At 39.6% G+C, this 26,301-nt stretch overlaps 3 protein-coding genes across 3 annotated transcripts; 2 read left to right on the forward strand and 1 right to left on the reverse strand.

Annotated features, from left to right (window-relative positions):
* Window positions 1-835: 835 nt before the first annotated feature.
* Window positions 836-1,606, forward strand: LOC4325422 (pathogenesis-related protein 1). The gene has a single exon (XM_015786566.3). It carries the CDS (start codon window positions 934-936, stop codon window positions 1,426-1,428), a length of 495 nt encoding a protein of 164 aa, XP_015642052.1. The 5' UTR covers window positions 836-933; the 3' UTR covers window positions 1,429-1,606.
* A 13,380-nt stretch (window positions 1,607-14,986) lies between these two features.
* Window positions 14,987-19,369, forward strand: LOC4325423 (alcohol acyltransferase 9). Its single transcript, XM_015788464.3, has 2 exons — window positions 14,987-15,553; window positions 18,284-19,369. Exons 1-2 carry the CDS (start codon window positions 15,134-15,136, stop codon window positions 19,241-19,243), a joined length of 1,380 nt encoding a protein of 459 aa, XP_015643950.1. The 5' UTR covers window positions 14,987-15,133; the 3' UTR covers window positions 19,244-19,369.
* Window positions 19,370-25,111: 5,742 nt separating this feature from the next.
* Window positions 25,112-26,046, reverse strand: LOC4325424 (pathogenesis-related protein PRB1-2). Its single transcript, XM_015775906.3, has one exon. The coding sequence runs from the start codon at window positions 25,866-25,868 to the stop codon at window positions 25,314-25,316; it is 555 nt and encodes a 184-aa protein (XP_015631392.2). The 5' UTR covers window positions 25,869-26,046; the 3' UTR covers window positions 25,112-25,313.
* Between the last annotated feature and the right edge of the window lie 255 nt (window positions 26,047-26,301).

Genomic DNA, 26,301 nt, shown 5'->3' on the forward strand with positions numbered 1-26,301 from the left:
TGGTGTCTTGTTAGTTTTAAGGTTAATCTAATCTAACGGTTTATAATATTGGATTCACCAACTTAAATGAAAACGAAGGGACACATGTTTTGCTTTTTTCTCAGAATTTTTTGAATTTCTCTAATTTATTAGAACGCCACATGACGGCTTGAGAGTGTTTGTAGGAAGTTTAATGGACGTTTAGTATATAATAATAGATAGAATTTCTTGGATTTCTCTAATTTATTAGAGCGCCACATGACGGCTTGAGAGCGTTTGTATGAAGTTTAATGTACTTTTAGTATATAATAGATAGATAGATAGATAGATAGAAGATAGTTTTTGTATGAGTTGTTCGATGTTTTACGCTCCCAAATATATTAATACATTGGATCACCATTTTAAATTTATTATAGATAAGTTTAATACGAAAATTTCAGATTTGTTTTCTTAATTTTTATGAACAACATTTGCATACAACATCTGGTCGTAATAACTACGTTGAATATTACCCTCTTGATGACTTGACTAATTTTAGACAAAAGATGGTCACCCACCCAGCTTTTCATTGAAAGTATAAGAGTTCATACAGTGCAAAAAGGAACAAAGGTAAAATAAAAGGAAAGTAAAAATCCCAAGTCCTGCGTACAAATCTATAGTTCAAGACATACACATCGCCTTCCAACCGAGGTCGAGTTGCCCCGGTGCCATGTCTTATTCGTGGAATTCTATGTCCAAGTGCATACTTTGCGGGGGTAAAATTTTCTACACGTATGTTGCCAAAATTTCTGCTAAGTTTTTCGTGGCCAACTCGAGAAAATTCTTACACAGCCAGTCTATAAATACTCACACATTTCACAAAAAAATACTTGCAACATCAAAGCTACACAGGTAGAATCATCGACCGTAAGTAAGTACTACTCCTACGTACATTAAGTGTGAGCTTGATTAACTATGGAGGTATCCAAGCTGGCCATTGCTTTGGCCATGGTAGCCGCCATGGCACTCCCCTCCCAAGCTCAAAACTCCCCGCAGGACTACGTGAGGCTCCACAACGCCGCCCGCGCCGCCGTCGGCGTGGGTCCGGTGACCTGGGACACGAGCGTGCAGGCGTTCGCGGAGAACTACGCCAGCCAGAGAAGCGGCGACTGCAGCCTGATCCACTCCAGCAACCGGAACAACCTTGGCGAGAACCTCTTCTGGGGTTCGGCCGGCGGGGACTGGACGGCGGCGAGCGCGGTGCAGTCGTGGGTGGGCGAGAAGAGCGACTACGACTACGCCTCCAACAGCTGCGCGCAGGGGAAGGTGTGCGGGCACTACACGCAGGTGGTGTGGCGCGCGTCGACCAGCATCGGCTGCGCCCGCGTCGTCTGCAGCAACGGCCGCGGCGTCTTCATCACATGCAACTATAAGCCGGCCGGCAACTTCGTCGGACAGAGGCCTTACTAAGTTATTTATACACACGGGCGTACGTACTGGCTAGTACTACGTATAGTAGTGAATAAATAAAGACGTGAAAATGTAAACAGGTCAGTGTCTGATCCACGCCTTCACGGTCCATACCGAGGATTCTATAAAGCGTCATGTCGTACAAGTAAAAATAAATAGTACTCCCTCTGTTTCTTTCTGTTTCAGGTTATAACACCTATTAACTTTGGTTAAAGTTAAATTGCTTTAAATTTAACTAAGTTTGTAGAAAAAAAATAATAGCATTTTTAACCTAAGAAAAATTTATTATGGTAATATATTCAATTATTAATTTAATGAAACTAATTTGATACTATAAATATTACTATATTTGTCTACAAACTTAATCAAACTTAAAGTAGTTTGATTTTGACGAAAGTAAACACGCTTTATAACCTTAAACGGAGGGAGTTGTAAAACCGTCTAAAAGCATGTGCCAGCTGCTAGCTGATGGTCCATTCCATCGTCGCACTTCTCTAATTTGCCTTGTCAGTTGTCACTGGGTAAGTTTTCTTTTGAATTCTTTAGGGTACGCTCAAAGACAACCCAAATATATAATTGTTAAAAATTCTAAAAAAAAATACCGACACTCATACAGTATAAATAAACTATTTAACAAAAATCAAGTCAAAACTTAACTCACACATCGAGAAATAAAAATCTCTAGTACAGGATAGCTCATCTTAATCGGACGGCAAGCCTCATCTGTGTCAGGGAGAAGTCCTGTCACGAACCAAAGGTATCGTATTTGTTTTGATCGCAAGCGCATGCATACTGTTGTGAGTATTCCAAATGTATCGTATTTGTTTTTCCGAAAGGAAAACGGCGGTGTAAAGAGAAAGTTCATATATTTGTAATCATGCATACTATAATTGATATACCATAGTCTAAACAGGATTAATTGATAACAATGATAATTGGGTAGTGTGATACAGGAGATTCATCTCTAATAAATATAGACTAGGTAGGGTAGTGCAGAAGGACTAAAGAGAGCTAAGGTTCATATGCACTTTTATATGAACATATTTAGTATACACTTGATATATACATGCTTACAAGGCTAGTAATTAATTCTACGCATCCAGGTGCTACTGAAAGATCACTACCTGCTGATCTGTTAGCGTGGTTATTGCATTTTACGAACTCTTATGTCATACCTAGACAAAAAGGAATAAAAAAAAGGACAGGGTTGTCACCACCAGCTATCTACCTCACTTTTCGTAGGGCATACCCGCATCCAATACCATTTATTTAACCTAAGCACCATATTTTATGTTAATAAACAATGTCACTAATTCACCCGGGACACATACCATTTGGATGGACAAGTTAGAACTAGTGCAACCCATTAAAATCATTGGACAATTAACGTAGTATAGATCGACTAGCCAAATCAAGCGAAGCATATAACTGAAATGTAAAGTATTCATAAAACACGTAAGTAAAATAGTATATGAACTATGTACACAATTAAATAAATAAGATAATTCCTTTATTACATCTCTAGTCTTACAAGAAGAGTAACGTACTAAAGACATATCAGAATAAACTATAGGACGGAAGGCTGTGTTCTTTTCCCCTCTTTCCCAACTCACTTCCCTCATTTTCCACACGCACGCTTTTTAAACTGCTAAACAGTGTATTTTTTGCAAAAGTTTTCTATATAAAAGTTGCTTTAGAAAATCATATTAATCCATTTTTCAAGTTTTTTAGGTTAATACTTAATTAATCTCACTATAATCGTGTGCTTTGTTTTCCGTGTCGGGAGGCAAGGTTGGGAACTTGCCCTCCCGAACATAGCCTAAGCCTAGCTCCACTACTACTAGAGAGAATACAGTATATGGAATGAAAGAATTGCTCCTTTAGGTGTGTATTGTGAAGTGAGAGAGCTCCTCCTTTTATGGTTGGGAAGGTCGGTAACTCCCATAACCGTCATTGAGAAGCCACCAAGGAGCACCACGTGGAGGGTGGAGATGAGAGGGAGTGATGGAGGATCGGCCGAACCCTGGGCCCACCCCTCTCAACCGCCTTTCACAAGGGACTGACATGTGGGCTCCTATGAAGATTAAGGATGGTTTGGCCCCACATTAGGTTAGTTTTAAGCTGCCTAGTGGGCCCATCGATCTGTGTACACGCACGTGATTCGCTGGCGGAGTGTTTCCTTGCATGCCGACTCATTTCTCCTTCACTTCAGTGTTTAATACCTACATCCATAGTAATTCTCCAAGAAAAGTGGAACTACATTATTTATAACTAATATACACATAGAAAATATTAGTTCTCTCTTTATTTATTGAGATAGCTGATGGTTAGAATTGGTACTTATGACCATGTCTTACCTTACTCCCTATGGGGCTTTTAGCTTCCACTCGTGGTCGAGAGATAGAACAGATAATAGAGTATCAGTCACCTACTATTTGTTCAACTTTCTTTCTGGAGGTTACTTTTCAAAAAAAAAACTTTCTTTCTAGAGGTTTTCAAGAATCGTTGCAAATAAAACTTATGTTCCTCAAATGATACTCTCGGATCGCTCAATGTGTATAATTTCTTATCCAATATTGATAACAAATGTTTGGTGAGAAATTGCTACCGCCAGTGGCTTTTATCGCCACTCAATTGGGTCAAGAAACGATGCGGCGCAAGAAAGATTATGGACAACAAACCTTAATTTGGGGCAATTCATGGCCTGTCGGTGATGGCTAGGGCGTGGTGGCAGCGAGGTAGGAGGACACGCGGAGAATCAGAAGGGGAGGGGATGGGGCGGGGGATACACCACGGGATGCGCCGGTTGGCCTTCGCCCTACTTCTTTGTGCATGCTTCATGGAAACGGTTGAGGGAGAAAAATCTATACTCTCAGGCATAGTTGGGCCGGATTTTGGTTTGGCCCATTAGATGAAGACGTGGGGCCTCTTGTTCCTGCTAATGGCTAAGCAGTTGGCTTGCCTCACGATTGGATTCGGACGTTGAGAAAGAATTAATTTGGATGACGTGGAAGCATGTGAAGGCTGGAAAATATCATTTAACTACACTAAAGTGGGGATGAATTATGTAGGTTTATAGGATGCAACAATGACCTTCTACCAAACTGGATGAGACTTTCTTAAAAAGGAGACTCCTTCCTGTTCTGGAAGGATCAATGGAACAATGAGATACTGAAAAAAATTAGGTCCAATTCACATATGCCATAAATGAGGACATCTCTGCAAGATCTTTTATGCAACAAGAATCATATCAAAATTTCAACCTACCACTGACCTCTCAAGCATTAAGAAAGTAACATGACCTTCTACCAAACTGGATGACTTTCTTGATTCTAAAGTGAATGATGTCTAGACATACATCTGGGGCTCAGCTGAACACAAATTAAAAAACGTTTACCACCCCTGCTATCACATTGATATGGAAGAGCAAATTCACAATAAAAGTAAAGGTCTTGTTCTGCCTACTTCTGCTAGATAGATTGAACATAAGGGATATGCTACAAAGAATCAAGGTTAATTTGCATGAAGGTGCAAACTGTGTGCGATGCAACAATATAATGCTGGAAGATGTAATCCATCTTTTCTTCTCCTGCACTTTTGCCCAACAGTGCTGGCAATGCCTTGGACTGTACTCGGATCCATCTATGGAGTTCATGGATATGATTTAAACAATAAAATGCAATTTTGACAACCTTTCATTGTCGAAGTTATTGGACTGCTTGTTGGAATATATGGAGTAGAAGAAATGATGCCATCTTCAACAGCATACAAGTATCTTTCCATCTATGAAAAAGAATTTTAACGAGGATTTTGTGTGCATATGTACATGGAAAAGGACATCGACAAACCCCAATAGCAATCATTGCTTGATTCTCTTATGTAAAACCAGTTTGTAAATAATTTGTACAAACATATTAAATATCACAAAACTACTACTTAAAGTTAGAGTATCGCGGAACTACATATAAAGTAACAAAGTGATCACAAAACTATGTACTTAGCACCAATTTAATCAGAAAACTTGGAGGTTTATGATTTAAACCCTAAAATCTATATTTTTGATATTTTTTTAAATATATAGTATTGCAATACTTTTGCTTAAATCTATAGTTTTGTGATAAATTTGTTGTTAAATTTGTAGTTCTGTGACACGTCACCTTAAGTCTATTGTTTTATGACAATATGATTAATGTCTTTGTGGTTTTGTGAAATTTACTCTATATATTATTGTAATAACCCATCCTCCAGAACTGCATAGCCCAGCCCATTTGATGAGCAGGTCCACTTACACATACTATCCCAATTACACTTTTGTACTCGATTCGTGTAAAATGATTAACACAGAAGTGATATGGTTGAAGGGACAAGCCTATATCAGTTGGTTTCGCTCTTACTCAATTAGTAAGATGATACTAATCAAGTGCACATAACACGCATCGGCCACACAGGTCACGTCGTAATTAGACCAGGATATCACACACACCCCTCAAAGGACGTGACGTCTAATTGGGCCAGCATGTCACACATACCCACCTCCAAGGACCCAACATCCCTCGCGGTCCAAATTACCCACAGAGCCACATAGGCATACAGGCAAATATCTAGGAATGCAACCCCTCTTAGCACACATTCATATGTTCAGTGTCGATGCCATATACCATGACATGTGCATTAGACAGAGATCTTACGCGTGCCATGCGCTATATGCCCGCACTCTGACAAGTGTAGTGCAATTGCGAGGGTCGGCACTGATACTATTTGGGATAGCATGTCCTCGAGAACCACGCAGCCCAGTCCATCCGATGGGCGAGCCCGCTTACACATACCACCCTATTTACACTTTCGTGCTTGTTCGTGTAAAATGATCAAACCAGAAGTGATACGGTTGAAGGGATAAGTCTTTATAAGTTGGTTCTACTCTTGCTCAACTAGCAAGGCAGTATTAATCAAGTGCACGCAACACCCCTGGGCCATATAGGCCACATCCTAATTAGATCAAGATGTCACAATTATTTTAATATAGCACAGTATGAGCCTCTCCTACTATTTATCATTAAAAAAGTCTAGAAGATCTTTAATAGGATATTATAGTAGTTTATTAAAAAACATATATATGCAATACGATTGTTCTGCAAAATCAGAAAGCAGAAAACATTACGTGCACTCCATTTTTTAACTTGCCTATTCAAGCATCGAAATGGTATCCAAAGTATATTTGATATTTTTCTTTCTAATCACTACTAGAGAAACCATCTTTGGTCGGTCGACCCAAATCCACAATAGTCCCGGTTCTATGAAAAACCGGGACTATAAAGCATTTTTAGTCCCGGTTTATAAGTGTAAGGAGACTGTCATCTTTAACCCGGTTCGTGTTATTAACCGAGACTAAAGATCATCTAACACCAACTGGGACTAAAGATGATTTTCAGTCCCGGCTCATCTCGTGTCAGAGGCTGTCAATCCCTAGAGATCTTTAGTCCCGGTTGATACTACCAACCGGGAATAAAATCCTAACTTTAGTCCCGGTTGTTGTTTCTAACCGGGACTAAAAATCAATATACTGTATATAATCCCTTGCTCTTATCCTCAAAAATTTCTATCTCCTATTCCTCCTCCTCTCTCACACACTTTTATCCTCTTTCTCTAAGTCTCTTTCTATTCCTTCTTGTCTAAGTCTCTCTCTCACACTTATCCTCTCGCGGTAGCCGGCGAGGAGCGAGTGGCGGGGCGAGGCGGCGGGGGCCGGGCGCGGTCGGCGGCCCGTGGTGGTCGGTGGTGGCGTCCGCCCGTGGCAGGAGGAGGCGGCTGCGGCCGCCCACGGCAGGAGGCGGCGGCGGCGGCCGCCCACGGCGGGAGCTCGGCGGCTGGATTTTTTCTATTTTTTTCTTTTTTTAATAATTTGTGATTCATTGGATCTGAATCTGGATCAGTGTTATTTGATTTGTGATGTATTTATGATCTGTGATGTAATTTTTTTTAGAATTTTTGATGTTTTTTTCTGACAATTTGTGATGTGAATATTATGATTTGTGATGTTGCTACTTTGATTTGGGGATGTAGGGAGCATCTCGATTTGGAATTTGTGATGATTTTGTGATTTTGATGAGATTGGTGTGAAATCAATATGCAAAGAACAATGAAAAAAATAAGAATGAGACTGGTGCTACCACTTTACTCCCGGTTGGTAACATGTTTAGTCCCGGGTATTTGAACCGGGACTAAAGATAGCGATCTTTAGTCCCGGATTCGTAGTCTCGGTTGGAAAACCGGAACTACAGGGGTTCTAAACCGGGAGTAAAGAGCATTTCTCTACCAGTGAATAGTACTTGCGTAAAAATATTTTAAAAGCAACATAAAAGTTTATTTCGAAAAGAAAATCTAATAATGTCATTCTAACATATCAACGAAATTACATATTTTTCCATATCTTAGCCAGTTAAGATTTTGGTGTTTTGTTTCACGGATTGTAAGATATCATTTCGTTGAGAACGTATGAAGGTAATAATTGCATGAGGTTGTTATTCAATTTATTGGATTACTTTATTTAGTGACATTGTAGAACTAATTAGCTATGCATCTTTGTCAATCTATTTACAATACTCCATGATTTATTTAGGTGACATGCAAAGGGTTACGATATGCATGCTAAAATAATATTATTTTTACAAGTCGAAACATAGTCAATATCAGTCTGTCTTGAATTGTTTATTTAATCTTAAATAATACAATGATGCGAACAGATTAAGAAATTGAATATATGTCGTAGGCACTCCGGACCTTCCATTATATTTGAGAGATGAAGTGAATAATTCAAGTCATCAAACAAGCATAATGAAACATCCGACGCCTCGAGAGAGAAATATTGGAGACATTGCTGAGCCCTTAGATTGCCAGTCAACTTCAGCCTGATATGTGCCCGTCAAACCACTCGAAGGCGGCGACCAGATGTGTTACACATTCAGGAGACTTGACAAAAATGGCTAAAGATCTACAACCTCTCAAATATTCCTAACTCATACTCATGTAAATCTAGTTCCTAGGATGTGCACTAGATTCACACTTTCATCTTAAGCATGATTATACATAGCAAACACAACTAAGATGAAAGAAACTTAAGACTTACAACAACTTAATAATTACATAGGCCGACCGGCCAAATAGACTTATTAGAGAACAGCGGAAGCTTGACTACCCTATCACAAGCACACCAACTAGGAGTTTACCCCATTAAGTTCTCATCCTAGAAGAAGCAATCGGAACCCGCATCACTCAAAGACTAAGTCTAAACCTGCAAACAAAAGGTTTTATCAACAGCAAGAGTCACTACATTAAACAAGTTAATGTACTGGCAAGCACAAGTCAATCCTACCATACTACATGTAAGGCATATATTCAAAGGAAGGCAATATGTAGTTCAATTTCAGCATAAAGCAAGTTTTGTTTCGCAATTCTTTTGTAAAGGAGTTGATGCTTCAATTAACAAAGACAAGTTTTAAGTTTCATTATTAACTTCTTCATAATTCCATCATAATCAATCTCTTATTGCCATACTTAACAATAAGTCATAATGTATCACCACACACACAACTCAACACATTTATCAATTTCAAACCAATATCACATGATCACATTTTTAAAACATAGTCTATACTCATGACACATCACCAAAGCACTCATGACCGTGAGCACGGCTAATTGATTAGTTTAAAGAACTCTGCAGAGTTTGTACAGCTTTACCCACATGATATGAACTCTCTAGTTTGTTTTGAGTTTGCAAGACTCCACCACACTCTTCATGTTGAATGTGATCTAGAGGCCATAACGAAGCCTTTACACTACTTAGAGCCTAGCCTTGCACCAGCACGATACGTGTTCCTCCATCCTAGGCATACTTGGAATATACCTAGAACCGTTAAGTGGCGGGCCCACGCCTTAAACTTAACGCCGTGGTGGCGGACACGACGGGAACCCACCACGTGGCACAATACCGTTGTATTGGACACGCTTAGTCACCTAAACTACCACGTCAGGGTAAATAGGAAGCTCCTCTGAATTATACGAACTCATACACACCGGCCTACTAGAATGCAAGGCTAGTCCTAAATAGATTAATCAGCTTAGGCCATCCCATACTAGCACATGTGGATGTACGAATAACTTTAAATGGGTGACACAAGTTCGGTCCTTATGGACTTGGGCAAACACTCCCCCTATCGGTATGCAACTAACACCATATGCACACCACTTGCCGCCCAAGTATAAAATCACATTTTACACATTTTAGTTCACAAATACCCATCATATTAATTTTATTCCAACAAGGTTTCATGTATCAAAATCATATTTTAATTATAGATGGAATGAGCATTTACATAGTTCTAAGCATGGCTAAGCAAGTAGTTGCACATAGAGCATATATAAAACCATTTGAGCACAAAGAGTGTACTCTAACCATTTCTAGGGGTTCAAACAGCAAGAGGATCAATTATTCAAGGTAGGATATGCAGCAAATATGTCATAACTACCTTAACCAAATTTTAAATACCGATATAGGCTAAGTTCACATGCAACTTTGCAAACAAACATTTTCATTCCTCAAATCATGGGATTCAATGTGTTCAAAGGATGGGAGGATAAAACTTGCCTTGATCAGATAAATGTTAGCACCTAATCCACTCCTTCACCGATTATGCAATTATCTAGATAAAGGACACGATATGCAATTAAACACCGAAAGAGCTGAAAATCCAAAATGCTCTAAAATGCATGATTTATGCACAGTGGCTTGGTACTGATCTAAAATGAATTTAGGTGAAAGAATTTTTATTTTATCTTATTCCATTAGGGAGTTATGAATTTTTAGAAGTTTTATCGGTTTATAGTAATATAGTCTTAGGTAGTGTTATGAAATACTTTTGTAAAGTGATTTTTATTAGATTAGACTTCACAGGGGTGTAGAGATGTGTTTTCTAAGACTAACACATTTGGTTTCACCATTTTTGGAGTTATAATGATTTTCTTATAGATTTTACAAGTTACAACGTGTTTTTGGTATATAGTGTTTTATATGTTCATGACTTTTGAGTTATAGGTTCAAAATATGCTAATTCCTGTTTAAGTTGAACAAAAGGAATAATTTGGTTAACTAAAACATTTTTATTTCACATGTTTATGGTCTTTACTACTATGGTTCATATTTTATAAACTAGAGATGCTCTAATCTAAACTAGCAATATATTATATTAACCTAGAAATTGTCATATGAGCTAAGTTCTTCTAAGTTTTAGTGGATGAGGATGGAACTATGGCTTCACTGGTCAATCAGTTTTTATTTAGGTTTAATTAGACCTAAAGTGTATATATACTTATACATGTTTATGTATTACTTAAACAACACTATGTGTTTAAATTCTTATTTCACTAAGTTAAGGTTTTGATCTATGTTCTCTACAAAAGGTGCCAAATTTTATTTTACTATGTTGAAGATAACTATTTGCTGGTTCTATGGAAACTTTGTTCATTTCATTTGGACTAAAAATGAATTTTCTACAAGTTTTACAAATTAAAGGTTGCTCTATGTTAGTAAATCCTTATATGAATATTTAGAGACTTTTACTACACAGTAAGTATATAATCTTATTTCATAACATGGAAATATGTGTTTTGGTGATCCTACAGAACTTAAGTTTATTCAAATTGAAGCTAAATTGGGTTCTACATGAATTTCTAAAGTTTAGCTTATCTAAAACTAATCATTTTAGATATAATAGTTTTAGAGGCATTTGATGCAAAGTAAGTAATTACTTTTATTTCACCTAATCAGAGAGTGCATGATGATGAATCTGCAGTTTTTGAGTTTGTTTCAAAATGAGTTGAGATGAATTTTCTATGTATTTTATAAGTTTGTACATGTTTTATGTATGACCTATCTTAGATAAATTTTAGAGACATTATTTGTACAGTGAGTGTCAAGTTTTATATTCCTGGAATAAAGTTCATAACTTCAATAATCTACAGCAACTGGAATCACTTCAAAATGAGCTATATTTGATTTTATATAGATTTTACAACTTTGTGCATTTTTCTGCTAAACATATATTTGTTTGGGCATTTTCTTAATTATTCTTCAGATTTTAAAGGATGGGGTCCACATGGCTGTGAGGGACCAATATGCACAAAGACTCTTGAGGTTTCTAGGAATCAACCCGCAGTCCTAGGCCCATATGTCAGTGTGTTTCTACAATTGTAAACGGATCCCTGCACTTAATCTGCTTTAGATAGAGCAGAGCTAGCCATGGCTGAGCTCGATCTCGAGCTCGCCAGCGGCAAACGGTGGCTCGTTTGAGGTTGAGGTCAAGAGATAAAATGAAGAGCAAGCTCTTGTGATTCCATTCCTCTAGTTTTCTTGGTTAGAGGACATCGGAGTAGCGCCGATGGCGAGTGTGAGCGGCGGTGGTTCTTGGGGTGAAAGTGCATGTGTGCATGGAAGTCGATTCCGAACGAAAAGGATGCATGCATGTGGTCTTCTAGCCTTCAGGATGCTCACCGTGGGTCGAGCTAGGGTTGTCGAGGTCTTGGTGGCAGCGGTGACTTGTGGAACGGCTCGGCGACGGTGCTCCTCCTCGGGTGAACGACGACGGCTCGAACGGGACAATGAGCTGCTTCAAGCAAGCATGCACGAGGGTTGTGAGGTCAAGGAGATGGTATATGCGCAAGGAATCGAACAATGGCTCACCGAGGCAGCGGTAATCGATGATGACGGCGGAGGCGATTCTAGATCGGCGCCGGTAAAGAAAAGATGCGTTCTCCGAGTCCTTCACATCTCCGGCTAGGGTTCTTGAGGCGTATTGAAGAGGAGGTTGAGGCGATGACGATGGCGCAGCGGCTTCCTCCGAGGTGGTCGAGAATGGCCGGACGACGACGATGGTTGAAGCGGCGGCGCTCCGGTGCGTGCTCCGGGGCGTTGTCGGTGTGGCTTGTGTTCCCGGCGATGCACTGCACGAGAGGGGTTTAGGTCAAAAGAGGAAATGCTTGGCATTGTGTGGAGAGATGGGAACGCAAAAGAGATGGAGGTGACCTTGACTCAACGGAGATGGCGAAGGTCGTCGTCACTACAACCGGCGGCGAGGTTGAGGATGACAGAGAGGCTGAGGACCTCTCCCTCGGCTTCTTCAGCTCCAGAGTGATGTGTGGAGTTGGGCGACTCGGTCTGGAGGAGATGGAGGCATGACTCAGTGACTTGAAGGCGTCGACATGTCGTCACCACGTGTCGACGTGTCCAAGACTCGGTTGGCTCTCGATCTCTCCCTCTTTGTGTTTCTTAGTCGGCTGAGGATGAGGGACAGAGGAAGGGCGAGCTGGAGATGCTGCCAGGTGGGGCCAAGTCGATGGAAGCTAGGCTAGGAAGAGAGGTATGGGTAGGAGTTTGGATAGACTTAGTTTTTGGATAATTTTCGGAATTATTTCTTTCCCCTAAGTTTGCAACTCAATATCTTAATATGTGGACCAGAAGAATTAGTGTAGATTTTACTGGTGGTAGATCTTTATATCTAGATTCCATTTTCTTTGGTTGCACATAAAAATAATGGGTAGACTTCTCACAGAAATTAAACAAACATCGGCTATTAGAAAGCTAGATTGAATTTTTAGGAGGCTTAAACAGAGGAGGAAAATTCTAGAAAAATTATATTTAGGCATGATAAATTATCTAGTATTTGAATAAATTATTTTGCATGTTCACTTATGAGCAGTTAAATGTACTTTTGGATGAAGTATGGCTTTAGCCGATTAAAATTTAATTTGATTCCTTTTAGTTTTCTGCTTTGACTGATTAATTTGTGGTATTAAACTTAGTTATTAACTTGTACCAATATTATAGTGAATTGCTTGTGCTAAACATTGTCTATTTAATTTTTTTTCCATGGTTTTTAACTTGCACATAATATTTTAGAGAATTAGGATTACTTTACTTTGTATATGTGTTCCTACTTCATAATTGCACCTAATATTGTTACAGGGATTACATTAAACTTCTTTTGGGCTGAGAAGATGATATTTGAGTTTAATATTAAGTCCACATGTTATCACCCAAGATTAACTATAGGTTTGTTTAGTAATTTTAACCCTTTTAGTTTATGCTCACGAGACCAATTATGAAAAGCGAGACCATAATCCAAATGCACAAGGGACTCGAGCCTAGGCATGCATTATGCACATGTATGCTCAAATGCTTGATGACATTTCTAGTCTAATGTTGGGAATGAAAAGGTTTTATTTTGTTCTCAAATTTTAATCATGCAATGGTTTAAGTTGGTCATCACCTAAATTAAAACGGAAATTTTTGGCTCTCAAAAATTGGAGAAGTTAACCTCTAACTATTTTGACAAGAAATTTTAAGTCCTAGAATTTCGGGTACGTTACAATATGATTTGATTGTCATGATTATTTGAAATACTTATCAGAAATTATGGTATGGTATTCCCAAATAAAGTACTGTAGAGATAAAAGGGAGACGTGGGGGTGCCTACATGCCTTGGATAAGAGGATGGTTCACGTGGGGGTGGATGAATACAGGGAAATAAAGGGGAGTGAGAGGAAATCGAGTGGTCTAAGATAATGTGTCCATTCGTTTAAGTGAAAACCGACGATCTGAGAGTTTTGTTGTTTTTATGACTTTCTCAACTTTTTAAAAAGTATAATAGAAGTCCTAGGAGGGCTCGGATGTTTAATAGACCTTTTGGTGATAGATATAAATATGTAGATAGAGACATATATATAGAAGTTGATATAGATAGACATATAGATATGGATATAGACATAGTAATAGATATAGATATAAATTTAGATACAAACATAGATATAGATATAGATATAAATATAGATATAGATATAGAGATAGATATACATGCTGGTTGATTGATTGATTGATGGACAAATAGGTAGATGATAGGAAGACGTAATAGATATAGATATAGATAGAGATAGAGATATAGATATAGATACAGTGAACGTATCCTACGCACAAAGTCTTCTCGTGTACACGCCGTACATATCAACTAGCAAATTTCACAAAAAAAATAGAAAAATTTGGACTTTTACTTTTAATAGCAATACATCTATGTGTAAAGTCTCATATTCACATTATATTTAGGGAACAACAAAAAAAAGACTGAATTTTAATACATTTATACTTTTCAAATTGTCAAAAAAAATTGATACGGCTAAAATATAATGAATGAGGTTATGAATTTACGCATCGGTTTAATACTATTGGCTGTATAGTTTTGTTTTAAAATTTCTGATAAAATAGTTCGTTGTCGTGCATGATGTGTACACGAAAGCTTTGTCCACAAGATATTTTTCATAGTCATAGATATAGTGTATATATAGATATATATAAAGAAACATATTGATAGACGGACAAATCAATAGACATGTTGGCTGAATGATTGATGGATAGATAGATAGATAAGCATAGATAGATAGAAAGATAGATAGATAGATAGATAGATAGATAGATAGATAGATAGATAGTTTAGAAAAACTGCTTGACCTCATTTGTTAGATAAATTTCAAATTCGTGCCACATAGGTCCTTTTCCTCACATGCATGCCTCTTCTATCTGTTGAAGACTTCCCCTCTCCTTCTTAACATCAAATCTTGAACATACATCCATTGGTCCTGTGTGGTGCAACTAGTTGGAGCAATGGAGATAGTAGGTGAGTGCATCTACAATAATCCCCCCGTGCTGGTTACCCCAAGCAAACCAACGCCCAAGCTTGCTCTGTACCTCTCAAACCTCGATGACCAACGCCTCCTCCACTTCCCCATCCAGTACATCTACGTCTTCACCGGCACCCTTGACATGGATACTCTGAAGGTGGCACTCTCTAGAGTCCTTGTTGACTATTACCCACTCGCTGGTAGGTTGAGGGCTAGCAATGAGCACGATGGCAAACTCATCATTGACTGCAACTCAGAGGGGGTTCTCTTTGCTGAGGGATTTCTGCCCGGCCTCACTGCTGGGGACTTCATCCTAGGGCATGCCAAGCCTCATAAGTCTTGGAAGAAGCTGCTCTATAAAGATGAGCAGAGCTTTGTGTGCACGCCACCACTAGTCGTACAAGTAAGTACTTTTATATAGTTACTTCCATTCATATAATTAATTAGAGAAGTCTATGACCATACCTTATATATTTATCATACGATGCAGATAGTCTATATATGGTCATATATATTTGCTTCGTTTTTTGATACTTACAAATATTGGTAGGGGTGCAAGTGGGTCACCCGCGAACCCACTTATAGATCAAAATAAACGAGTTCGTAGATTAGTTTAGCATATAAGTGGGTTTTTACGGGTAGCCGCTTGCACCCTTAAATATTGGACATCGAGTAACACCTGCCAAGAGGGTGCATGTTCGATCTAGTAGATGGTTGGACAGAGAATACGTCACAGGTTGATCTAACGGGTTGTGGGGATGGGACATGAAGTTGGACATATATATACACAGGACGGAATTAATTAGAATTGTTCAGATGGGTGAAACTTGTGGTGTGTATATTACTAGAAGTTGGGGACGATTCGAACCATTATATGTAGCTGTATGTATATTAGCCGAATGACAGGGATCGGTCGACCGGCGGGGGAGCAGAAATCGGGCGCTCCCCCCGTCCCCTGCCCCCCACGCGCATGCATGCCACCTGGCCCCACCACAGTCTCTACCCCCACCTGCAACAAATCACCCACATATTTTGGAAACTCTCTATTAAGTGGATTTGGTTTATTTTTTGTTTCACCAAAAATATTTTACCTAGTGTACTCACAATGTTTTACTATGTATAGATCTAATGTTGCAGTGAACTGAAATATTCCATTGCAACAAAAAACCCATATATTTTGGAAACCCCCTATTAAGGGAATTCGTTTTATTTTTTGTTCCACCGAAAAATGTTTCACCTAATATACTTATAATGTTTCACTATGTATGTACCAAATGTTGCAGTTAACTGAAACATTCTTTCACTATTTGCTGAAACATTGTTTTTATATAAGGTGAAACAACACCCGATTTAAACGAGTGAAACATTTTCGATCTACTTAGTGAAACAATTCCGATATACCTGGTGAAATATCGTGCAACATTTAAAAATAATTCAATAATAAGCTATTTTTTTTCATCGGAATATATCCATGTGTGGTCTTGTTTTGGAGATTTAATTGCAATGAATTTAATGGTGCAATCGGATCATGATTTGGATAAGTAATTTAAGAGAAAAATCTGTTTAAAATAGCTTTGCACGTAAATCTGACGCTGACGTCATGCTGACATCCGTGCCCGATTTTAATCTCCTCCCATCGGGCGCCCGAGCTGGAGTCACGTCCGGTATATTACCAATAAATTTCCATTAAATTATATGCATAATTTAAATCGAACTTCTATACATAGTGTATTGCAAGGAATTGGATTTGTACATCTCGAGTGCAGGCACCATCATTTGCTTCTCACTGACCTCAATAATCTAGCAAATTTTGTGGACCAAAATATATTGATCTAGTATATAAAGACATACTCCCTCCGTTTTATAATTTTATATTAATAGAAAAAATATCCGTGCGTTGCAAAGGGTGAACGTTATTTTAATCTTATTATTGTTATATGGTTTAATCAAAGTGAAATACACTGTGGGAATTCGCTTGGATATATATGTTATTTTTAGCTAATCATGAGCTGCAATTAGAAATCCATCGTCTCAAGTTAGCCTGTGAGTTTTTTTAAGAGATTTCTTATAAGACTCCTAAATTTTCAAAAGCGAACTAACTTAAAAACTGACTCAAATACGGATATGTACTTTCAAAAGAAAACAAACTTAAAAAACTGACTCATACACGGATGACGTACCAAAATACTGGTAAAAATATCTTTAATTTTTATAATAGTAGAGATAGGTCATTTTGACTTTTAAATTTAAACTTCTTCAAAATTTTACCAAATTTATAGAAAAATAGTGCAATTATTATAGCACAAAATTAGTTTTATTAAATCTAACATTGAATATATATTGAAAAATATTGCTATATTTTTCTACAAATTTAGTGAAAGCGAAAAAAGCTTGACTTAGGAAAAAAGTCAAAGCCGCTTATAATATGGAACAGAGGTATTACAAAATAGTCAAATTCACTTATGAATAATGCCGGCGCTATTCATTGAAAAAAAATGTGTCTTTGGTTTGATATGTGTATTGGATTAAATTTCATGTTGGATGGCTGTGGAGTGACATACAACATTTTAATCTATATTCTGAATTTGTTTTAATTTAGAATTTTCTGAAAGACGGATGAGTTGATGTGTATTTAGGCTGCAAATGGACCTATGTGGTTGAACTTTCATGTTTTTCGTAAAGCTATTAGCAGTCACATGCATTTCTTTCGCAACGGAAAAAAAACAGACATGCTATATTTATGGCGACACACCTTGATCACAGTCGGTTAATCTGACCGTTGAATATCATGTAGATTCATGCTACACTATTGATGCTTAATTTAACGAACGTTTGATTCGCTTAGTCTACTACAACCCTACAACCCTACTGCTCCTGTTATTCATTAGTTTCCCATTGAATTTATACTAACATCTCTTTTATTTATATCGACTTACGTATGTAATTTTAAGACTTACATTATATATACATAAAATTACATATGTAATTTAGGGATTTACAATGTAATTATATGCTGATAATTTTTTAGAAAAATATGATGGCATAAATATAGGGAGTTCCAGAGAAAATCATTAATTGTAAGTCAATGTGACGTAACCTGGTTTTCGTATCCACGTGGCACGGACATGTTCAGGTAACTCACCTCAGCTGCGGTGGCACCATCCTCTGCACCGCCATCGCCCACTGCGTCTCCGATGCCTTCGGTGCCGCGCACTTCCTCCGTGCCTGGGCGCGCGCCGCCATGTCCGAAGACTCCGAACTCGCGCATCCCGCCGTCGCGCCCTGCCACGACCGCCGCGCCCTCGCGCCGCGCTGCACCCCGCGCATCGCGTTCGCGCACCCGGAGTACACCGCTGCCAGCGGGGGCGATGACGCCTCCGCCGTCGCGGAGGCCTCGTCGCGCCTCTTCGCCCCGCCGCTGTCGCCGGTTTCCGTGACCTTCACGGCCGCGCACGTCGCGCGGCTCAAGAAGCTGTACGCGCCGTCGGCGTCGCCTCTCGAGCAGTGCACGTCCTTCGAGGCGCTCGCGGCGCACGTCTGGCGCGCGTGGGTCCGTGCCCTCGACCCGCCGGCCTCACTCCCCATCAAGCTCCTCTTCACCATGGGCATACGCCGGCTGGTCAAGCCCGAGCTGTCGGGAGGCTGCTACTGCGGCAACGGCTTCGTGCTGGCGTGTGCCGAGTCGACGGCCGGGCAGCTGGCGGCTTCGGCGCCCGACGCGGCGAGGCTGGTGCAGGAGACCAAGCAGCGGGTCGACGACGACTACGTGCGGTCCGTGATCGACCTCCTGGAGGTGCGGCGGGGCTGTTTGCCGGACTTGGCGGCGACCTTCACGATCTCCTCGCTGACGCGGCAAGGGCTGGAGGACATCGACTTCGGGGCGGGGACGCCGGTCCACTTTGGCCCGCTTACCAGCGAGGTCTACTGCCTGTTCCTCCCGGTGATCGGCGACCCGCGCGGCGCCACCGCGCTTGTGTCCGTCCCGCAGGCCGCCGCGGACAGCTTCGAGCGTTGCTGCCATGATGGACTGGATGACGTGGACGTGGAAGACAAGAATCAGCTGCCTAACATAGGAGATGGCATGGCATCCTAAAATCCTAGGCGTTTGAATGCCATATCTCTTCTAGAAACAATATATTCATATGTCTCTCCATTTGGCTCCAAAATAATAAAATAACTAGTATGGTGGTCCGCGCAGATTACGCGGCTAGTATCATTATATTTTCTCTCATATAATAACATATATGTTTTCTCATTATATTATTCAAATATATTAAAATGACAACATAATTTTAAATTTTGCAATAACTTTACAAAACTACTAATGTGTAATATTCATATTATATTTTATATACGTGTTAGTTATTAATTATTTTTAATATCAAATTTTAGTTATTTGTAAATTATATATATTCCTATATGGACTCTAGACTCGTCTTTTAATTTTTTTTAATTCCGAATTTTCTGTAAATTATATTTCTATATATTATATTTCTATATAGACTCTATGCTCTTCTTCCAATATTATTTATTTTTATTTTTGAATTTTCATATTATATTATATATACGTGTTAGTTATTAATTATTTTGAATATCAAATTTTAGTTATTTGTAAATTATATATATTTCTATATGGACTCTATACTCGTCTTTTAATATTTCATTTTTTAATTCCGAATTTTCTGTATATAGACTCTATGCTCTTCTTCCAATATTATTTATTTTTATTTCTAAATTTTTATTATTTCTAATTGTATTTCTATGTGGACTCTAAACCCATCTTTCAATATTCTTTAATTTTTAGTTTTGAATTTCAGTTACTTTTAAATTGTATTCCTATATTGACCTTAAACTCTCCTTCCCATGTTTTTCTTAATTTTAAATTTTAGTTATTTGTAAATTGTATTTTCATACGGACTCTAAACTTTACTTTTAATTTTATTATATTTATTCCAAATTTTAGTTAGTTTAAAATTCCTTTATGGACTCTATATTCTACTTCTAATATTCCTTATTTTTTAATTCCGAATTTCTTTTTTTCTTAATTGTATTTCTATATGGACTCTATACTCTACTTCTAATATTCCTTATTTTTAATTCCAAATTTATATTATTTCCTAATTGTATTCCTATATGGACTCTATACTCTACTTCTAATATTCCTTATTTTTAATTCCAAATTTCTGTTATTTCCTAATTATATTTCTATATAGACTCTATACTCCTCTTCTAATATTCCTTATTTTTAATTCCAAATTTCAGTTATTTCCTAATTGTATTTCTATATGGACTCTAGTCTCCTCTTCTAATATTCCTTATTTTTTAATTCCGAATTTCAGTTATTTTCTAATTGTATTTCTATATGGACTCTAGTCTCCTCTTCTAATATTCCTTATTTTTAATTCCAAATTTCAACTATTTCCTAATTGTATTCTATATGGACTCTAGTCTCCTCTTCTAATATTCTTTATTTTTTAATTTCGAATTTCAGGTATTTCTAAATTGTATTTCTATATGGACTCTGATTTTTCTTTTTCTCCGATTAATGTGAGAATTTCTAGGCCATGAGAGCGAACGTAGAGACTCTTTTTTCTATTCCTTTAATAATATAATAGATAGATAGTTGTGGTGCCCTAGCAAATTACCTTTTTTTTTGGCGTAGTACAACAGTCTCACATTTTTTTAAGATGTCCAGCAACTTTAAAAGTCATGTAGTAAATTTTACCATAAAAACATACTAGAATTTTGGTAGAAATGAAAGTGTAAATTAAATAATTGCAAAATAGAGAAAAATATAAAAATGATCAATTTCAATAGACCGCAATGAGAATAGAATGAGCGAGATAGACTCATTGGGCCAACTTTCCTCCAAACCTCCATACCTTGACACAATGAGCCATATTCTTTACGAATTTCATATAATTTCAAAAAGGAAGCAGTCAGGGGCATCACAGCATGTTATATTCAGGTTTAAGCATTACTCTGAAATAGTTCAGTGATTTACTATGATGCCAACTGATTATGTTTGTGCCTGATATGTATGTATTTGTTTACCACTGTAAAAATTCAAAACTAAAAGTGATTGAGGGAAAGGGGGGGGGGCGGTAGCTTCAGACATGACCAGCTTTTATATTGGTAATAGCATTCAGAGGTCAAGACCTGTTGCATGATTCTATTTGTAAATTTTTGTCCACGTTATCTGAAATCAGCGAAGAATATGGGTAACACATTTGTTGTTAATTTAGGAATCATTAAGTGAAGAATATATTATTTCCACACGTTATGTTCTTCTGTATATAGGATTGTCATCTCTCATCTTTCTTCATGCGTTTAGTACCAAGTGTTGATTTAATTGGGTAATTGATCCATTCAAATCAAATAAATTTCAAGGCTCATTATGCTAGGAATTTGTGTATATTCATTCTCTTATGGGATATCAGTGGGACGAAGAGTTTTGAGAATTAATCCATTTGATTAATGAATTGGTAACCTATATCAATTACTCCTAATTGATGGTTGGTTGATGGTTGTGTACTGGATGATGGTTGATGGCTAGTTGATGACAATCAGTCACTCTATTCCTCTTCCTATTCTATTGGTTAACATATATCAAGTACTTGATATAGGTTACCAAGTACTCTCCTAATTGATGGTTGTGTAGTGAAGAATAGTTGATGACAATTAGTTACTCTATTCATCTTCCTATTCCATGACTATCTTACTCTTCATCTTTCATTTCTCCTATAAAATGAGAATGGATTTGATCTCATGCGTGAAAAGAGATATACACACTTTTCATCCACTTCTAATGCGGTTGCTGCCACGATAATCTCATCCCGACGAGTGTGTGCACATACGTTGGGAGATTAGGCCTCCGAAACCATGCACTGCTGCGATGTTTGCACGGACGAGCGAGAGATCAGGTTTTTGGGGAGCGCAAGGCGCGACTACTCACTATTCGTCAATGTCTACTTCATTCATCACCATGTCGACTGATGGAGGCGTAAACGGTGGACATGTCGGTGGCGGTACTGGAGGAGGCGAGAACGACAACATCAACGGAGGCAACAACAACAATAGCAATATCTCATTCTCTGGAGCATTCTCTAGGTATATTACTCTATTCACCTTAGTGTTAAACATGTTGCTAGATGATGCTATTACTATTACTAGCATGTTCATGTTTAGCACTATAACTAAATCATTTCGTTTTTCACATGTCATGTTTATTATCTTGTTTTTCTAGATTAAAATATGTCAAATTATGACCATATTTCCAACAATCCAAAAACCTGATAGGTCTTTTTCGGTAGTTAGCTTTGCCGCATCACTAAAACCACATGCCTTCGATGGTTCAGACTATAAGAGGTGGAAAGCACGTGCACTATTGTGTTTGACGGCTATGCTTCTCTGTTTCTTGGAGCAAACCGAGTGAACCGCCTCTCTCTCCTAAGGAGGAGGCTATGTTCGAGTCTGCGGATTGCTTGTTCCATGGAGCATTGATCAGTGTACTAGCTGACAATATATTGGACGTTTACATGCACATGCCTTCAGCGAAGGATATGTGGGATGCAGTTGAGGCCAAGTTCGGAGTTTCCGATGCTGGCAGTGAGTTGTTTGTCATGGAGCAATTCTATTACTACAAGATGGTCAATTATTGTTTTGTAGTAGAGCATGCTCATGAGATTTAGGCACTGGCAAAGGAATTTGAGAATAAAAACTGTGACTTGCCGGGCAAGTTTGTGGCGGGTGGCATTATTGCAAAATTGCTACCTTCTTAATCGGACTGTGCCACTTCTCTGAAACACTGGCAAGAGTTCGGTGTTACTGATCTCATTGGCTCTTTGGGTGTTGAGGAGAAGGTGAGGGCAAAGGACAACCCCGATAAAAAGATCAAGAGAGGTTCTAGCGCTAACTTGGTGCAAAAGAAGAACCCTAATGCACCCCACAACAATAACAAGAAAGTCAAACGTGATGTCAAACTAAAGGCAACAACCAATTTTAAGAAGAAATGCAAGGGAAAGGCGAAGGGCAACTGCTTTGTGTGCGGTAAGTCTGGGCATTGGGCCAAGGATTGTCCTGATCACAACGACAAAAAGTCTGCAAACATGGTCATTAGCGAGGGCGAAGGAACATCGGGGTACGGTAAATTTTTACCTACAGTTCTCTCTATTTTCCACTCACCTGATTGGTGGGTTGATACTTTTCGACATTTTAGGTCACGACTACGGTATTTGCATGGTTTGGAGATCGTTGGTGCCAGGGTATATGCGAGATTGAAGTAAAAGAGATAGAGACAAGGATTTTTATATAGGCTCGGGCCCCTTATCTAACAGGTAATAGCCCTACTCATGTTGGTCATAGCCGGTATTGCTCTATATTCATTAGAATCACACAAGTACAATATTTTGGATAGCCTATCTAGCTGTCATCGACTTGGCGGCATAGATAACCAACACGTAGTCGACAACAGGGTAGTCTTCCTCCTCGAGTACAAACTCGTCGAGATCAGAGATAGCGCTAGATTCCTCTTGTCGGCCTCCGTAGGCACCATATTGGGTTCGTCCAGGCTAATCTCTGATGTCGATGTCTGACGGCGTGTGTTGGCTTCTGTGTCTCGTGTCCATTGTGTGTCTCTGTATCTCCCCTCTCCTCCTAGGGGGTCTTGTATTTATACCCATAGATGTCCCCTTGTCCAAGTCGAACTAGGGAGACTAATATGGATACAATTCGAGTAGTCCTTGTTGTTTCCATATAGAACTCTACTCATCCTTCCTTATCCGGAACTCCTTCTATATACGAGATATAATTCTGTATAAGACTTGGTATATGATGGGCCCCGCTGAGTTTAGTCGATTACTATTGGGTATGTGGTATCCATAACCATGACAAGAAGGTGGAGCACTGTTATTTGTGGAGTCAAGAGAAAGAAGTTACAGGGATAGCGAAGTCTCTTTATTATGGTGAGCTTGGTGAAGGTTCATCGGGGTGGCTTGACGTAAGCAACGGAAGAATCAACCACTACTACAGAAAAGTCCATTGGTGTCGGTTGGGAACCAGTCGTAGGTGCCGGGTTTTCCAATAGGCACCCAGCAGGCGGCACCGATGACTTCAGCCATCGGTGCTGGTTGTAGAACCAGCACCTATAATAATGTATAGGTGCCAGTTTTACCCAAGAACCAACACCTACAAGAATGAACATGAGAAATAAAAAACTCCAACTCAGCTCAATCAAGCCGACCCAAGCACATCAAGAACATAAAGAACACATTAACATCAAGACCTAAAAGAAACCTCGCCCTCCGCACCAGCCTTCTCCACCACTGCCGCCGTCGTCGGATGGAGGGGAGGAGAAGGAGGGCGCCACCGCCGCCTCCCCTCCCGCCGTCGCCACTGAGAGAGGGAGAGAGTGGTGTAGTGAGAGAGAGGTGAGGGAGAGAGAGCGGTGGATGGAGGAGGAGAGAGATGGAGATAAGATGGGTGGGTGAGGAAATGAGGAAAGAGGGGGTTGGGTGGGTGTGGTGATTTTTCAGGTCTTGGCTCGATTTTTCAGGTATCGGTTTTTTAATAAAACCGGCACCTAGGTGCTGGTTTTAAAAAAACCGACACCTATGTGTATTGATGGTGGTTTTTATTTAGAACTAGCACCTGTAATTGCTCAAATGCGTCGGTTCTATATACTTTAAGCCAGTAGAAGTGGGAAAAGATCTATAGGTACTGGTTTTAGTACTTCCGACACCTATAGTGCCAACCTCTATGTGCATTTTTGTAGTAGTGAACTCAAGTCCTAGGACACTGAGATTCAAGCAAGTGACAGATTCAGGTTGGCGTGGTATATTCGTCAAGGTAGAGTTTGTTAGAGTTTGTTTCGAATATATATACATATAATTGATCGATTACAGTTTAGAACTTGGAGTTATACTAGATACAGGAATAGAGTAATATTATATAGAAAAGAGCAAGACGCATCGATCGTGGTTTTGTCTTTATTTCAATCCAAGCTGAAGTACATCATTTACTCACTTATTTGATTTGACTAATGTTATTATTACTCCCTCTAATTAAGACATAACACAAACACACAGCGCGTGCATGTAACGAGCGAGGGACGATGCATGCGTGCTAGACACATATATATAGCTTGTTGCAACAACGTCGTATGATCAGTAGGGCCTGCGGCCAACGATGTTGCCACGGGGCTCGTAGTTGCAGATGATGAAGATGCCGCGGTTGGCGTCGCACCGCACGCGGGCGCAGCCGACGTTGGTGGAGTCGCGCCACACCACCTGCGTGTAGTGGCCGCACACCTTCCCGGCGGCGCAGCTGTTGCTGGCGTAGTTGTAGTACTTCTTCTCGTCCACCCACGACCGCACCGCGTCCGCGGCCGTCCAGTCGGCGCCGGCGGAGCCCCAGAAGATGTTCTCACCGTACGGCCCGCCCGAGTGCTGCAGCCGGCAGTCGCCCTTCCGCTGCCTCGCGTAGTCCTCCGCGAACCCCTGCAGCTTCGTGCTCCAGCTCATCGGACCCACGCCGACGGCGGACCGGGCCGCGTTCTGCGGCGACAGGTAGTCCTGCGGCGAGTTCTGGGCATCGGAGCAGTGAAACATTGTAGCGGCTACCACGGCGAGCACGAACAAGCTGCAGATTGCTAGCTTGGATGCCTCCATCTCTGCTTGTAAACGTAGCTGCTTTCTTACTTCTGTATATAGCTGGTACATGCATGCAGAGGGGTATTTATAGTCGACGTGTGAGAGAATTTTCTTCGTTTTGCATGGAAATGTTGGCGAGGCGTGCCGGTATTTTCCTTGTGCTGGCAAAGAATTCTACGAACAGGCGATGGTACTGCATACTTATCTGCAGCCTACTCGATTCTGTTATTTAGATGAACGTACAAAGCTCCAGTCAAGTCATGGCATGTTTAATTGATTTGTTGGATAGAGAATACTGTAACGTGTACCGTTAAGATAAGAACACGTATATATATGTTTGGACTCTCAGCTATAGTGCTTGGGAGCCAAATATTGGACCGCTCCGGCCGGTGGTGTGCTCTGAAGAATTTCGCAGAGTACTGGAGTATACTAGCCGGATGGCTCTTGTGTGCGCATGCACGTCACATTCTGGCAGGAATTAAGTTAAGACGAGAGATGTATC

The sequence above is a fragment of the Oryza sativa genome, chromosome 1 (assembly GCF_034140825.1).
Source record: "Oryza sativa Japonica Group chromosome 1, ASM3414082v1".
Lineage (NCBI taxonomy): Eukaryota > Viridiplantae > Streptophyta > Magnoliopsida > Poales > Poaceae > Oryza > Oryza sativa.